We start from the raw sequence: 17011 nt of genomic DNA, 5'->3' as shown, positions 1-17011 counted from the left end.
GCCCTGGACCCTAAGAGCACCGCAGGGGATGAGTCTCATCCAGTCTGCCTGAAACTGGTGATGCAGGGGCTTGCTCAACACACACGTACGGGAGGACCACGAGGCTGCACTGCCTCTCTGGTTACCTCTTTGCAAGTGCATAAGCTGAGGTGGGGAAGAGAAAGAGGGAAAGAAACAGTGCAAGCTTTTTTTGTATTAAAAAAAAGCATTTGACATTTAAGACATTTGAAACAGCAGCTAAGAAGGGGGAAAAAAAAAGTGTGAAGATCTTCAAAGGAATGACACTTAGCTGAACTGTTTGGGGATCGTTAGTTGAGTCACTTTATCAGTCCTATTTCATTAGACACTTCACAGGGTGTTAAGGAAAAGAAGAAAAGAACAGCAACTCAGCAGGGCTGTGCACTCATAACTTTTCAGATTACATAGGGGCTGGGCTGGTCCTGGGGCTTCAAGGGGAGATGCAAAGAAAGCAGAGGAAGGTGGTGCAGGGCATCGGGGGCAGCTGCCCCGGGCTGGCCGGCCGCTGCCCCGGTGCAGCCTGGCACAAGGCAGCACTGCAGCCTTTGCATGAGGCGATGGAAAAATGCAAACCAAGCAATGCCGAGAGCAATGCACTGATGGAGTCGTATTTAGGTCAGTGCCTTTCCTCTGTGGACCAAGAGCAGCTCTTCTCTTCTCCTCTGCCTCCTTTTTAATGCAGCTCCTAGGAAGTCAAATTGCCTTTGAGGCCTCAACTCCTGCCCAGTGTGGCTGAGATGGGGCAGCAGAGGTAATTATTACCCATCAACTGGCACAGGCGGACATAGGCACCAACTCCGGGAGCCCCCTGGAAACCAGGCTATTAAGACAGTGGAACAGAAAATTAAAGACTCCAGTGGCTGGGGGGTTTTTTGCAGAGGCCAGGGAGCCCATGCCTGCGTCCCAGGCAGGGAGGGCAATTACAGTCTAGGCTTGCTTAATTCACCCAGCAGGTGAATTGAAAACACAACATTATACCAGCTATTAGGAAGAAAATTAACTCTATCCCAGCAGAAACCAGGACACAGGTTTAAGTGGTTTGGGCTTACAACACACATTCCTGCATGTAATATGCAAAAGTTAGATCAGCAGCTTGAAGGGAGAGATGGCTACACCAGACGCTCACCAAACCTCTTCCTGCAGTCTGGGACTGGTCAGAGTGAAAGCCATTGGACACACAGAAAATACAGACAGAAGCGTTTAGCCAAGCTTCCCCCCTTACTCCTCAAGCCCAACCTTGGCATGCTCCATTCCTGGCTGTGAACTGCACTAAGAATGCGCTACTACACTTTTCAGATTCCCCCAGGAGGATTCAGAGAAGGTGAGGGGTGTATGAACATAAATAAGCACCCAGCTGCATGAGTATTAAATATGAAAATAAGGGAGAAAGGCAAGGCACAAACTTCTACAAGACATAGCGGGAAGCTTACACACATGCTCTGGGCATCAAAAGTATGAGGTTTTTTTTTTCACATGTGGCTGAGGATCTGTCACCCACACATCACCACTCACATAAACAAGCATCTCCCAGTCACAGATACCAAAATAACTATTTCTGTTACTAATGATGCTATTGCATGTGACTTAAAGTGGGGATACTGGCGCAACAGTTGCAGTTACCTGAAGCAGTGGAAGTTCATCGTCCTGGTCCAGTGCAATACCTGAGCAGGAGACTGGCAGAGCAGAGAAGGGTGCAAAGGAGTTCTGCAAAGAAACAGAACAGAGCTGCGTACAACAGACTGCTAAGCACAAGAGGGGCACAGGAATCGGCCAAATTTATGAACAAACAAACAGGCTTATCCACACGGAGAAAGCCATACTCCCTAAAAGAAACAGGCACCTGAAGCCAAAGGCATCTCCTGCCTCTGCCCCAGCCTTGCTCAGTGATCCTGGACCAGATAATCAGCAGGGAAGCGAGGGGCTGCGGCGCAGGGAACTAGCCAGTGCCTAGAGAGACATCCTAGGACGAGCAGCATGATGCTCGAAGCAGCCGATGCCAACTCTCCCTCAAGGAAGGACAAATCTGCTCGTGCCAGAGCAGACAGAGGCGAGGGCTTTCTCACAGTTGCCAGATCACCTTCTAGCTTCAGCAACTTTCGGTCGCAACTGCCTGAGGTAGATGCTGGTATGTGCTTTAAATAGAGCGAGGAGAAAGCTTTCACTGGCCTCTATGCCTCTGCTAACCACAGCAGGAAGAGCTGTTCATCTGAGATTGCTCTCACCATTATCACATCTGGCTCTGAATTTCATTTTTCCTCCCAGCTGTCAGCATCCTGTATCTCCACATCCAAAGGCAGCAGAAGCCAACTCTGACACTTAGAGACAAGCAATAAATTTCAGCCAGCTTCAGTCACGTATATCCTGCAGGGAGCAGAGCTCGCCTGTTCTGCAGTCCAGTCGCCGCACTGTCAGGGAACAGCTGGGCCAGATTTACTGCGCTCACAGCTGGGTGTTTTTGCATGGGTTGAGTATGCTGCACCCTCACAGCTCAGAACAAGGCACAGGAGACAGGCTGCTGACTGTCTGTAGGAAAAAAAAAATGTATAAAATAAAAATGGGCACACTGTGCACGAGTTAACTGTCCTTAGCTATCAGCCTTTACAGATGAAACTGGAGGGGCCAGACTCCTGAGACTTAATCTGCTCTGACAGTAACTTGTTATGTGACCCTGCGTTATCCTGTTAGCATCTTCATCAGATTTTAGTTTACTCAGCTGTGGGGAACTTTGCAGGGTTGAGAATGCCATGGTCAAGTATGCTACCGCTGTTTTTTCGAAGTGAGCATCATGTGGAAACCCCCACGCAACTACTAACACTAACACAGTGTCTCCTTCTTCTATAGGGAAGCAGTTAAAGGTCACCCTTGTTTTCAGCCTTCCTCTAATTTTTCAGGTAAGACGTTAAAAACAACATTGTTGAAATCCCGCTGCATTTGTGTTGTGGGTAAAGAGAGATCTCGAAAACTTTGACAGGCAAAAAGCAGCCACCCACAGCCCTGCAGAGATGTGTGGGGACACGGCTGCTCACACTACGGATCCAGCCCGTAGGGAGGTGGGCGGTGAGACAGCCGAGCAGTGCTAGAAGCCAGAGGAAAAACAAGAGGAACGAAAACAAAGAGAGAACAGAAACAATGACATACACAGTGATTTTAAGACGGCCTGGCCAAGTCCCCTTCTAGCACCAAAATGAGCATTTTCAGGAAAGACAAGAGCATCCTATACCGAGTGCTTGCGAAGAGCCAGCTTGTTGCTCTTTGCAAATACCTGGTCAAAGTGCTGGGCTTTAACTGAGGTCAGCGTTGAAGAGCTGACGTGCCCAAGGAGGACGAGTTCAGCATCTTTCTGCCTGTTCCTGCTCAGAGTAAACCTGAAGCAGGAAGGAGAACCCAAAGCACCGAGCTGTGCCCTGATCTGCTCCTGAACAGCGGGCCTGGCCCCGGCACTCACGCTCCCACAACCACAGGAGCAGCCTCTGCCACACCATGGCCCCCAGCTCAGGCTCTCCGAGAGGCTCAGCAGAGCAGGGAGAGTTTTGCAGCCTGCTTCTTTTCCCTTTCACTTCTGGTGGCATGCCTCCAGATAGCAGGCAGGATGTGGTGAAAGCCAAACCTGCCTGAGATGGAGAGCGCGCTAAGATATTCAGTGATAACAGGCAAAGGTATCCAAGGGAAACCTTTCATCTCTGTGCAATGGAGAGAAGGTACTGGAGACTAATAAGTCACAAAAAAGCAGGGCACAGATACCACAAGCTCACTCTGCCCTGTAGGTTATGGCAGTGTAGGAAGATGAAACAAGAATAATCAGAACTTATATCAGAGGCAGGGGCCTGAATGAGACACCGGCAACGTGTCCGTGCCAGCATGGTAACAGTTTCCTGCTTCACTCGCTGTGTTTCCTCACGGTCTCATTGACACCTCTGTTAATTCAGCAGAGAAAACAGCCTAGTAAGGCTCCGGCGTTGTCTTCCCACGGAGCCCTTCGCTCGCAGCGCTGCTCCAGCCGCTCGGCGAGCTCACCCCTCGCTGGGGGGGACCGGGCGGCAGCAGGACCAGGCAGCCCGGGATGACACCGGCGCTCGCCGTGCCAGGCTGCTGCCGGTTACAAAGACAACCGCTGCAGCCCTCTTCTAGCACTATCACAAGTGAGAAGGGGACGTGAGCAACAGGAGTATCTCAGATGGGAGAAGGGAGGGAATACTGAAGTTAGAAAATGCCCAACGAGTAGAGTCAGTCAAGAGGAAATGTTATCCCTGCTGAGAGAAGGAGAACACTGAAGGATGTATTATTTTTCCCATTTTATCCGACAGCTGACTATGTACATACAGCTGTATGTGGGTCCTGAAACATTCTGGAAAGCAGCCACACGTTTGAGAGTTTGCAGGTGTTACTTTGGCTGAGCACTAAACATTTCTCACGGAATTCCCACTGTGAGCCCCCCAAAAACCCCAAACCCCACATACTTACGGGAAACGTTTTCAGCCACGAGACCTTGCCAACTCTGTTGGCATGAGCCAACGCTTGGGAACTCCCTGGGACTTCTCTGCGGGCTGTGGCTGGGTACTCCTGCCCGCTTCACAGGCCAGCACCAGGCTCCCTTCCTGACACGGCGACGGAGGGGCGCAGTACCTGTCCCAATGCACTCTTCTCTTCTTCCCTGTTCTAGTTCTGCACCGGGAACAATGTCACTGATGACTATGACTCCAACACCACCATCGACTACACCATGTTCGAGACCCTGTGCGAGAAGGAGGAAGTCCGTAACTTCCGCGCTGCCTTCCTCCCAGCCATGTACTCCCTCATCTGCTTCACGGGGCTGCTGGGGAACGGGCTGGTGATGCTCACCTACATCTACTTCAAGAGGCTCAAGACCATGACGGACATCTATTTGCTGAACCTGGCTCTGGCAGACATCCTCTTCCTGCTGACCCTCCCCTTTTGGGCCACAAGTGCAGCCATGCACTGGCTCTTTGGGGAGTTTGCCTGCAAAGCCGTCTATTGCATCTGCAAAATGAGTTTCTTCAGCGGCATGCTGCTCCTCCTGTCCATCAGCATCGACAGGTACTTTGCCATCGTTCAGGCTGCCTCGGCCCACCGCTTCCGTCCCCGGATGATATTCATTAGCAAGGTCACATGCATCATCATTTGGCTCCTGGCCTTCATCCTCTCAATCCCTGAGCTGGTTCACAGCGGTGTAAATAACTTTGACAACCATCCCCGTTGTTCCATCATCGCTAATGACTTGCAGACCTTCAACACTGGCATCAAAGTGTCCCAAATGGTTTTTGGCTTCTTATTTCCCCTACTGGTCATGTCTGTCTGCTACCTCATCATCATCAAAACATTACTCCAGGCCCGCAACTTTGAGAAGAATAAAGCCATCAAGGTGATCATCGCCGTGGTCATTGTCTTCGTTGTCTTCCAGCTGCCCTACAACAGCGTCATGCTGGCCAAGACCATCTCAGCCTTCAACCACACCAGCTCATGTGAGGAGAGCAAGAAGCTTGACATGGCAGATGACGTGACCTACACTCTGGCCTGCTTCCGATGCTGCCTCAATCCTTTCCTCTACGCCTTCATCGGCGTCAAATTCCGCAACGACCTCTTCAAGCTTCTGAAGGAGCTGGGCTGCCTGAGCCAGGAGCGCCTCTGGCAGCTGTCCACATGCCGTGAGAGCAAGAGGTTCTCCTTTGCCATGGAGACAGAGACGACCACCACCTTCTCCCCATGAGCCGAGCTCCAGGCAGGCTTTGACCAGGCTGGAATGGTTTTGTACACTTCTCTATTCTGAATTACTGGTAGAGCGAGACCTGCCACTACTGTAGGAAAGGCAGCTCTAAGAGGAAAACCCAGGAGCCTCCCCATATTTCGGGCAACGAGCACTGCTAGCCAACACTCCTATGGATGGAGAGACTTCAATAAAGCTGTGACTAATAGCAAAGCAAGGGAGAGGGAGACCGGTGAGTCTAGAATTTATCACGTTGTTTCACCTTTATTTTAGTCTTTCCTAGTCAAAATGAGAAATGCTCAAAATAGAACATTTTCGCTAAAAGCAACAAACACCAAGAGAAACAGACATCTGTGCAGCAGAATTGCTTGTTTTAGAGCGGAACTTCCAAGAGCATCGTCCTTGCTTTGAATGTTGCTTTTAACAAGACTACCTATTGCTCTTCCACACCTACAAAAATGATGCCCCTTGCACTGATTCAGTTTTCAATACAAAACAGCACCAGCAGCCGCAGGCTCCAAGCTTAATCCAATACGCAATATAAGCTGTGAAGTATCCTAGCCCACAACTCTCTGCTCTGCCGTCCCCATGAAAAGTGAGAAATTTCCATAACTAATACTGAATCCATACATATGATATACATAATTTCAATAACTTTGTACATTATTGTGGCAACTCATGTTTGTCAGGAAAAGTACAAATTCCACTTCACTTCTGGCTGTATCTGGTGTTTCACCTATAAAGAAGGTGCATCCTAAGGAGCACAAGTTATTCCATCCCAGCATTGACTTCAATTCTTTAGAAATGCTGCTCCGCTCTGGAAATAAAGTCTCCTTTAGCTTCTGAAAGGGCACCTGCCTGCACAAGGCTGACGCAGGGGTAGCTAGCACAGTTTAGACTCAAACTTTTTGCACAAATTAGTTACAAGCTCCAAATAACTGATGTCTTTCCAATCACCAAGCGTACAAACTTGAACTAAGAAACACATACTTCTGCACCAACCCAGCCAGGTGCTTAAAATACATTTTTATCACTCAGCCATGCAGCCTGTCCCAATGTCATCCTTACTCCTGACACGCTGAGGGACTGTTTACTCACTCGCTTGATATAAAGCATGTGTTTTAGTGGACTGGTGCCAGAATCCTCAGAATTTTAAAGATTCAAGCCCAGGGCAAATCCGTATGCATTTCTTAAGGCAAAAATGCTCAAATTCAGGATATAGTTGTGCCCGTGGTCCAACCACTTCAGTCCACCAGTCTCTGAAGCTTGCTTGTACCTAGCTGTATCGGCTGCTGCGGACACAGTCTGCTGATTTTCACACACGCGTGGGGGCCTTCCGTGCTATTGCTTGCTGACCTCAAGAGATAAACAAGAATGTGGGTTTTCTTCTCCCTTCCCAATCAACATGTCTTTCTAGAAGGACTTTAGCAGCTGGCTTTTAAGTCAGATATGTATTTCACTTATAAGCTATTGAAAACGTGTTTTGCATTCATACTGTCAGTGCTAATAAAGATGCCATTCACTGTGGTTTGATTTAAATGCAAAGGACAGTCCTGGGTTGAAGATTACTGCCAGGGTCACGTACTTGAAAGGAACATGGCAGCCGAACAACAGATTATTGTCATGTAAAATAAGACCTTGAAAAGAAGCCCGGAATGGGCTAATGCCAGTTGGTGCATTTACTAGAAGAGCGAAGATTCCTACTGACAGATTAATACCCTGGGAACTGCTGTCGTGGGACATCTGAATGTCCGCTGGGGAGGAGCTGCTGCGATTGTTTGTGCATCTGTTACTGACCTGCGTGCTCTAATCCCCACAGCGCACAGCTCTCCCCAGAGCCAGACAGCAACGGCGAACGCTCTTGGCCAGGAACCGCTCCTGGTGCTGGGCAGGAGCGGGCTAACTCAGCCGAGGTACACAGCCTCACCCTCCAGAGCAGCAGCTGAACAGTTTGGTGGAAACTGTAAGGCATGTTCCAGTGGGCATACAGAGCAAAACACGCTTACTAAAAAGACATTTATACTTCTTCCAATACCACATGTGGATCCATTAGGAGTGATACAGGGAACTCTCTGGATCATAGGTCAAAAAACATTGCTTTAGAGACATGAGAATTAAAGTCAACCTTCCAAGGAAAGAATTCAATTAGCTGGTTTTAAGACAATGTTGCCAGTCATATAGCTGGCTGCCATCATAATTAAATAAATTCTTTGTAAACCATTTGGCTCTGGGGTATGGGGTTTTTGCCAAGAGCTGGGATTCAGGAAGAAAGTACATTCTGCTCCACATTACCCATCTATGCTGAAGTACAGTCCCATCCAACCACTGAATGCATTTTCTTTTATAATGCCCTTGTAATATGTACAGAAGTGCTGCTTCTCTGTCCTATGAAATGTGGGGTTACGACTGACACGGAATAGTCATTTGTTCTTGGTCTGTTCCTATAGTCCTTACTCAGGCAAGACACTCAGCTAACGAGAACTTTGCCAGAGCAAGGAACAGCCATAACACAGGGTCTTCTAGTTTTCTTCATCGGTAACAATATATTATTCATGTCTATTCATATATGTAAAGCTGCTTTACACAGAAAAAGTTAAAGATGTACATGAATGTACCCTGAAAATACACTGCTTTAACTAGAACTTTTTATGTAAAATATGTTCAACTAACTTCTAGCAAGGAAAATTGCTCCACCAAAACATGCAATTGTACTTGTCTCCTGTTTGATAAAAGCCATTCCCCTTCTACAAACTGGGAAGTCTTCAGGTCTTTATCAACTAGATGTATTCTAAATAGGAAAACATCCAGCTGCTTCTATACAAATGAGATACTAAAAGCATCATCTGAGACAACTGCATCTGGTGCCCCCTCAACAAGGCAGCGGTCACTTCAGAGTGCGTGGCTTTTTTTTTTTTTTTTTTTTAAATTTAACAGACAGAACAAATTTGCCTCTTATTTAGATGGATCATGTTAACATTGGCCTAAGATCCTAACTTGATATTCCCCACTGAAGTCTGAAAACTGACTGTATTTTGCTATTTGTGGAAAATAAATTATAACAACTTAAAAAAAACAACAAACCTTTGGTTTTCCATTGTATTTCCTCCATAGGATGTATCTTGTATGTATCATAGTAGTTTGTATCATATCCTTCTGGTCCTGTCACGAGCTGTTTGTTGATCAACCTAGCTTCATATCAGTACTACCCTGCAGGAAAAAGGAAAAAGAGCATGTAAAATAAAGTAGAAAAAAAGTTGGTTTACTTCATCTGTTGATGAATTATACAATAAACAGATTAAGTACTAGTCTTCATTTTAACTATTAACCCAACTGCCTTAACACAGCTCCCCTACTGGATATACCTGATGGCTACTTATCAATGTTTATGAGAAAAGCCTTTATGTTGTAACATTTTACTGTTGACTTTTAAATTTAAAAAGTCAGTAATGAAATACCCTATTACTGTGCAAATTGCTCGCAGGAGGCAGCGACCACAGCTCTGGTGGCTAGAACACCTACGTACAAGGTAAGAGCAGTAATTGCCGTGCTAGTTGCAATGAGCTGTCTGTCTAATCCAGCTCTGCAACTCAGACAGGCCAACGTGGCATGATTAACGTGCACAGAACATTTCTTCCTGACCTCCCCAGTTAATTTATTCCTCCAGGCACACAGGGGTGATCAATATCCTTTACAAAAAGTGTCTTATAATTGCAACCATGGAATCAAAGAGGAAGGAACCTCAAAGAAAACCAGAAGACACAAAGCTTGACATTTGAGTGCCAAAACTAAGGAGCATTTCTGCTTTCACTAAACAATGCATGTCCCTCATAGTTTCTCCCTAGAGAGAAAGTATTAGGCCAGTTTCAGCATCCGGCCCAGAGGTTTCAGCAGCAATAAGGAGCATTGCAAGACCACAGCACCACAGTACAACTCCAGATAATAACAGTCTAAACCCAAGGCTCCTTAAATAAACATTAGGTCTCACTTACCACAACTAGGTCAGAAGACTCAACTGCCCTGAATCCAAGGAGCTCATTTGTGCAAGAGATGCAGCCTGCTGAAACAGGAGCTCTGAATTAGAGCACACAAAATATGAAACAGAACTGGGGATTTGCAGAAAGCCACCATGCTTTTAACAATTCCCTGTGCTTCTCAGAGGTGACTAGGAGCCAAGCTTTTAAACAGGAAAGTTCCTGAGTTTTAAGAAAACAGAGACTCCAACTTACAACCCTAATTTAAACCAGTAAAACTCAGCCCACCAAGCAACCATCCAAGGTCACACCTTAGGCCACAAATATACCAGCCAAATCACACAGAACCTGTTACAGAAAAAAAAAAGGGTGCATTTCTAGGATGAATTTAACCCATTTTAGTACCTTTCACCAGCAAGACAGAGAAAGAAGTTTCCTTTTACAGTTCACTGGTGGACTGGGACCGATCTCCCTTTTAAATCTTCTTTAAAAAGTCAATTAAAAAAGCCTGGCCCTCGTTACAGAAAGGGGCCACTGGTCTGCAATAAACTACATCAAAAGCAGGAGAGACATCTTCCACCCAGTCACAGCCATGTGGGCTCCAGGTGGTTCCTGCAACCCCTTCTCCACGTCGTTGTGGGAAACCTCTTCATCGCTCAGAAGCCCTGGACTCCTCATTGCTGCGAATAAAGTATCGCTGCTAATCATTTCTCCTTCCCTGCCAGTTCTTTATCTCTGCACGTGTGCTAGTGTGTATTTTTAAGTTACGGTTTAAAAGCCCTCAGTGCCAAACGGATCTGGGCTGGGCGGGAGGTAAAGTGGAATTAGGGGTAGGTAAACTGGAATTAGAGGGAGGTAAACCAGAATGAGGCCTCACTAAATGCAGTTGCTCCCGTTCATCTCAGAGCAGGCACTGGTTTGTCCTCTCCCTTCTCACGCTGTCCCAGGCGCTGCTTCCCATCGCTTGCTGGTGAATGAACTGATTAATACGATGGTGAAGGGGAAGCTTCTCCAGGCACGGCTGTGGTTTCTGATGTGCCACCTGGGTAGCTGCGGGAGGGAAGTCCTTGTCACCCTAAGAAAGAATGAGCTGGAGTTAAGTGAAGCAAACAAACCCTAAAAATAATGCACATGGGTGATGAGGAAGGGTGGTGGCACACTGCAACAATCAGAATAGCTGAGAGTAGGCTACGGTTTCCTCTCCCCACGTCTTCTTTTATATGGAAAAATAACCCAAACTCCTCTTCTGGGGGTGGAAGTGTCAGATCTCAGGGCAGAGCTTCTTGCACGGCCAACTCTCTTCCTCCCCAGCTTGTCAGCAGAGCCGCCTTGCCTGGGGGCTGCCTCCCCCAAAGGGGCCGGTGCGGGTTTCCCTTCCACACCAGTGGATTGCTCCCCTCCCACCTGAGCCACTGTAAGATGGATCTGGGGAAACTTAAGTCAGCTGAGACCTCAGCTGCCCCTTGTCTGTACCATCACAAGCAGCTTCGTGACCTCAAAGCGAGTAGATCAAAGGGCCTGACCAGACTGAAAAGCAGAGACTTTTGATGGATTAGAAGGTGGCAGGACCAGCTCAGAGCCTACTGTTGGCACAACGGACGGGACAAGAACATGCAGCTGGAATATAAGGAAAAACAACTAGATAAACAGCATCACTCTGCATTTAATGAGAGCAGCACAATCCACTGCTAGACCGCCTTACCCTCCTTACAGCCCCCAGTGTGGTGAGGGTATGCTTTGGGGGGCTGGAAAAGAGAAGAGAGTGGACGTGTAACATAATGACTAATTCTCTAGGTTTGGATGTGGCTGACCGTAAAAACAGAAGATACACAAAGGGACGGGATCTTAACAGGGTTTTGCTGAGTTCTTAGACACACTTCCCAAAATGGGCAGTTTATTCCTGGTGGTGATCTGTATTAATAGCCGAATGCACGGTACAAAAAGGTAAGAATGAGAAAGATGGAAGAAGATGAAAAAAAGAAGGTGGCTGACTAGAGGGAAAAAAAAAAAGATTACCTAGCAATATTTGCTCTGTACCAGGCCTTTTCCTGCTTGACTGCCCCTTTGTGCTGGCACGAACCTCCGGACTGGCACTGCGCGATTCCACCCAAAGGACACATGGCCAAGGCAGCTTCAACATTCGCACGTTTCCAGTAGTGGTACTGTAAGGGGAAAGGAAGCTCAGTCCGACTCAATGGTTAAAGCTTCGGATAAGACTTAGAAAATACAGGTCGTATCCCTAGCTCTGCTTCTCCGTGACCTGAGTCAATCCTGCACTTCTTCCCCAAGCACTAAAACAGAGATAAAATGTCACTTTGCAAAAGTAGTAACAGGAGTACCTAGCTCTGTTACTAGTACCACGGACGGGAGCCTTCCCGCCCTCTCGCTGAAACAAAAAAGACGACCTCACATGTTTAGATTTCGCAGAAACTGCAAGTTTTCAAGTATGCACACGCACAGCTCTGGGCAGCAGGCTACCCTATCTTCAAGCTGCACTGGAAGTTATTTTTCACTTTGGTCTTCCAGTGAGACCCCAGTTCTTCACAGAGCTAAGAGTATTACCCAAGCAGGGAGCCAAATCTTCTTGATATTAAACAAACACCTGTCACCGCCATAGCTCATTACAAAAATCTTATTCAGGTCGTAACAAGTACGGAGGCTTTCGGTTCACCTTTACCACATGCATGGCAGATGCAGAGCCAATCTAGGCATGATCTCATGTATTTGTCATTGCTGAACCCATGCAAATCTTCAGCTTGCAGGAACCGAAACTCTAACTTCCCTTCCTGCTACTTTGTTTTTTTAATTCAATTGTCTAAAATAAGATAGCAAGCAGATATTTACTTTCCTTTCTTTACTGATGAGCACTGTTGCACAAAACCCTAATTCTTGAGTGAGTATGTGCTTTACTGGGAAATTCCTGTGACTGAAGGACAACTCGAATGTCTAGAATCATCCTGCAGGAGAGGAAAAGACCAAATAATTTCCAGTGCAATAAACAGCCCAAAAGCCTTCCAGGATTCAGAATCTGCGCACACCGCCCTGTACCAAAATCAGAACTTCTCCCATCGATTCTAGTTCCTTCTTCTTTAACTAGGAGCATGGCCTAAAGGCCACTGAAAGCAACAGGACCTTTCATGAAAAGCCTCTGCATTACCTTGGGAGCTGGTATGAATTTTTCACGTTATGCAACATGAGGAGAGGAGGTAAAAATCCCAATGGCTGTACACATGCAACCAAGTGTACTTCTGAAAAAACACAGGAAAGAGAAACCACTTAGCGTGTTCTCCCCTAAGTGCTGAGCTTTCCTGGATTTGCAACAAGAGCAGATGGATTTCATGTAGGTGTCTGTTAAGGCCTGAGGAACCCCAGAACTGCTGCAGACGCCCCGTGCAGTGACAGTTCGGTGACACATGCAGCTCCTTTTCAGGCCTCACCTGTCCTGAGGGCTACGCAGCAGCGTAAAACTCAAAAGCTGCGCTCCTCTGGGACGATGTCCTGGTTTATACCCATGTAACGACCAGACTCCAAGTGGCTGAATGCTCCAGAAAAGGAAAAAGGTGCTCTTAAAATGCTCTTGACTCACCAGGTAGTAAAAAATGAAATCGTCACAAGCAGAAGTGACTCACGAGTCAAAGTGCCTTTTCCAAAGACTCCTTCAAGCCTTCATTTCCAAGAGACACTAGAGCTTTTACATTTCACACACCCAACAAAGGCAACCTATCTCCCACCCAACTGTCCGAAAACGAAGGTGCTGAGTCGGACATCCAAAAAACCTTTGTCTGACCAAGATATCACTGGTGACTTCCTCAGATCCTGACCCCCCGGGCCTTCTTGTGGTCTAGAAATTTAGGCATTCTGGTTTACCAATTTTAATTACAAGACAAGTAAAGTAAATATTCCCCCTGCAGCAGGAGCACACTACCCCACCGCAGATGGTGACGGGTGGGTATAAAGGCCTCCGCTCTCTCCGGTTTATTGGTGCAACTAGCACAGCCAGTCAGCGCAACCTTGCAGGTTTCTATAGTATACCCACCGCTTTGCATCTTATTATCAGGGAATCACCCATCTACATGCGAACGTTAATGTGGAAGGAGGTGTGAACGCACACACTCGTTCACGTTTGCATACATCTCCCAGCAGAACTGGTTTCAGACTCCGGGGGTTATCGCAGCAAAATTCAACACCACCGGAGCAAAATCTCACTGCCGGAGCTGCACAAATAGAAGCTCGTGTTTTTAGGGGAGAGTTGACTGATTCCCTTGGAGATAACACATTTCTTCTTCTAAGTTTTGGCCACACTAAGCAGTGAGAAAGAATCTCTACCCCTGTGCCAGGGCGGGGAGGGGGAGAAGGAAAAACAAGTCTCTTTCTGGATGACTAACACAGCCAGCAGCAATTGCCACTCTGCAGCTCAGCCCTGCTCTTCAACAGGGAGTTGCACAAGACTCCTTTGAAGAGGTTAACACGTTCGCAGTCGGTTCTCATCTGCCTTGCCAAAGGGTCACAGGTAGCTACAATGCTTCTGCTCAAACTTCATGACCCGACCGCATGCAGAGGGTGAGGGTCACCGAACGTCACAGAGCTGTACCCCAACAGACGTGGCTTCCACCAGGCTTTCGGTGGGATTGCAACAGACCTGGCAAGTAACCAGATCCTTACAAGACTCACCAAAATCTTCATTGCCAGCAGCTTCTGGCAGGCCTCCACACCCATCGACAAATGAGCAACCCCTCACGTGCCGGCGCCGCCTGCACAACCTAACAAACAGCTGAGAGGCGTGCAGCCAGAGACGTGGGGACTGTTTTGAAGCACGCTGCAGATAACAAACAACAGAAAAGGTCTCCAAACCATCACAAGCAAGACGTGAAACGCTGCCAGAGCCTGCCTCCTCAGCTGGGCATCCTGTTTGGGGCATTACATGGGCAGCAGCCGTTGGACGTGCACCCGCCGTGCCGGCTCGCCCTGCACCTGAGAAGATGGTGGAGCATCATCCTGCAGCACCGCAGCCGTGCCGCACAGCTCTCCCACCCCAGCGCCAGGGCCACTGCCGCTCCTGCACAAGAGGGCACGGAGGTGATGCACTAGCGAGACATCAGTTCTGCAGAAGAGCTGCTCCTCTCCGGGGCCTGAGGGCTTCTGGTACATGCCCACCCCAGAGACCTGCTCCTAAGCTACGGCAGGGAGCACGCAGGGCATTGTAACCTGGTCTGCACCACCTCACCCCGAGCAGACAGCTCCCCGCTCCACAGCCCACTGACTGACACCGCGGTGGTAACGTCTCCCTGGGGAGGTTTAGTCTTTCTCCCTCGGGATCACGGTCTAGCCAGCGCGTTGGGAGCCGTCAAAACCCAGCCGTGTCTCAGATGTGTTGCACATGAGTAACACCACACCTTCCCTCCAGCCACGCAAAACACGCGTGGGGGGAGAGGGGCAGGAGAAGCAGAAGCAGAGGGGAGCCTGGATGTGTCTGAGACACCTCCTGGCTCTAACAACCGGCCATGCCTTACAGATCCTGTACGGCATGCTGGGAGGGAGGGACGTGTCTCCTTGCCAAGCAGTAACGGTGATCTTCAGCTTGGAAATTAATTCCCTTTATAATCAGCAATACAAAAAGAGTCTTTCTTCACAAGGCGTTTCCTCCTGCAGACATGCATCAAGTTTGTCAGTCATGGCACATGACCTGAAACACACTATGAAATGAAGCTTCAGCGACTAGTAACCAAGATGAAAACACTTCCCTCTCCTTCCTGCAAGGGGAAGCTATCTGAAGACAAAAAACACAGATAATATGCAAAGACAGGTAACAGAAGGCGCTCTCACAACGCACTGGCAACCTCCCCAGGCCCTAGGTGATAACCTCCGGAAAGACACGACAGCCCAGCCGGGCTCCGAGTGACCCACGGCACATCCAGAACAAGTCCACGGTCACAGTCCCCTTGTCGCTGCAGTCATCACACAGCGCCAGTAACCGGCAGAGAGAGAAAGCTGTGATTTCTTAAGAGAGCAGGGACACGATCTCCTCCGCGTCCTTCCCTCCGAGCTGCCCTCCTCTCCTCTTGCCTTCAGTCACCCAGGAGATGAAAAAGCACGCTCTTCTGGGGAGAGGGCTCCCAGCCAAACCTCTGATCTCTGGTTACGGCCAGGGTAAGTCCGCAAGCAAACAAGACCGACCACAGCCCTCTGGTTGAGAGATGCTGACACCATGTGGGAAAGGCTGAGCAATGCTCCGCCGCAGACACCACCCTGCGCCCACCGAGCCGGGACGCCGGGAAAAACTCAGGAAAACTTACCCCTGAAATAAAGGTGTGGGTTCAAATAATATTAGTTGAATCATATTAAAGTCCTCTGTCGGCAATCAGGCTGAAAAGTAGAGTCATTTTAGTTTGGTTTAATTTAAACATACTGGAAGCGATTTTAAAATGGCTTTGATTCACTTTATTTCTACCTCTGAATCAGACTGCCATGCCTTTTCCATGTGATTTCAGTAATCCATTTTAAATGCTAAACTTCATAATGTTTCTCACATCTTCCCATAAAAACATCTTCCACGCATCACCTTCCACTAGCTGCGTACCCGAATTTCCTAGACAACTTTGAAAAACAGAAATGGCCTTTTCCCGTCACCTCCTACAACGCACGACCCTGCGGGCAGCCGCGCTGCAAGCTGCCCAGAGATTCCGCTGCATGAGCAGCCGTGTGAGCGGAGGGCAGCCCCTTCCCGAGCCGGGAGCTGGGACTTTTCAGGCAGCTGAAGAAAGCAGCTTTTTTGAAGTGAACTTTACAAACGCGCATTTTTCCCCACGCGGGCCTCATTCTGATTTTTAATCACTCCCCGATCTAACCCGTGGAGAGCTCAATTTCTGCTGTCACGTGCAGCGCCAGAACCTGCACTTCGGCAGCAGCCCTGTGAAAACCGGTTGCTTGCGCTTAACCGCAACCTCTACAAAACCCCACAACGAGCCAAATTCCTCGAGCCCCGCGCTGCTCCCCAGTCACTACAAAACAGTGGACAGCCTTAGCTTCCAAGCTCTTGTAGATGAACCAAGAAAAAAACACCCTGTCATTTCAGCCAAGGCCCCGCTTGATGACTCAAAGGCTTAGTCACTGTTATCCAGGTGAGAACAAACTTGGCAGAGGTGTAAATTTTGCACCGTAGGAAAGCCACAGCTGGCAGAAGTTAGAACAGAAATTTCCACAGCAGATGGTACCTGTGCTAACTGCTAGAGACTTTCTATTTCCCTAAAACCCCACCATACTAACAAATCGTTGGCGTTTTATTACGGAGCAATTCCTATAT

General features: G+C 48.2%; 1 protein-coding gene and 1 long non-coding RNA gene across 2 annotated transcripts; one reads left to right on the top strand and one right to left on the bottom strand.

The window, feature by feature from the left end:
• Positions 1-213: 213 nt before the first annotated feature.
• On the bottom strand, positions 214-9793 carry LOC127026471 (uncharacterized). Its single transcript, XR_007767747.1, has 5 exons — positions 9730-9793; positions 8822-8947; positions 2241-2541; positions 1639-1722; positions 214-703 (listed from the first exon to the last, which is right to left on the bottom strand). It is a non-coding gene; the product is annotated as an uncharacterized LOC127026471 (long non-coding RNA).
• On the top strand, positions 4701-5743 carry CCR7 (C-C motif chemokine receptor 7). Its single transcript, XM_050911728.1, has one exon. The coding sequence runs from the start codon at positions 4739-4741 to the stop codon at positions 5741-5743; it is 1005 nt and encodes a 334-aa protein (XP_050767685.1). The 5' UTR covers positions 4701-4738.
• Positions 9794-17011: the final 7218 nt, after the last annotated feature.

The sequence above is a fragment of the Gymnogyps californianus genome, chromosome 28 (assembly GCF_018139145.2).
Source record: "Gymnogyps californianus isolate 813 chromosome 28, ASM1813914v2, whole genome shotgun sequence".
In the NCBI taxonomy this organism is placed as follows: Eukaryota; Metazoa; Chordata; class Aves; order Accipitriformes; family Cathartidae; genus Gymnogyps; species Gymnogyps californianus.
This window is presented reverse-complemented; position numbering and strand designations above follow the sequence as displayed.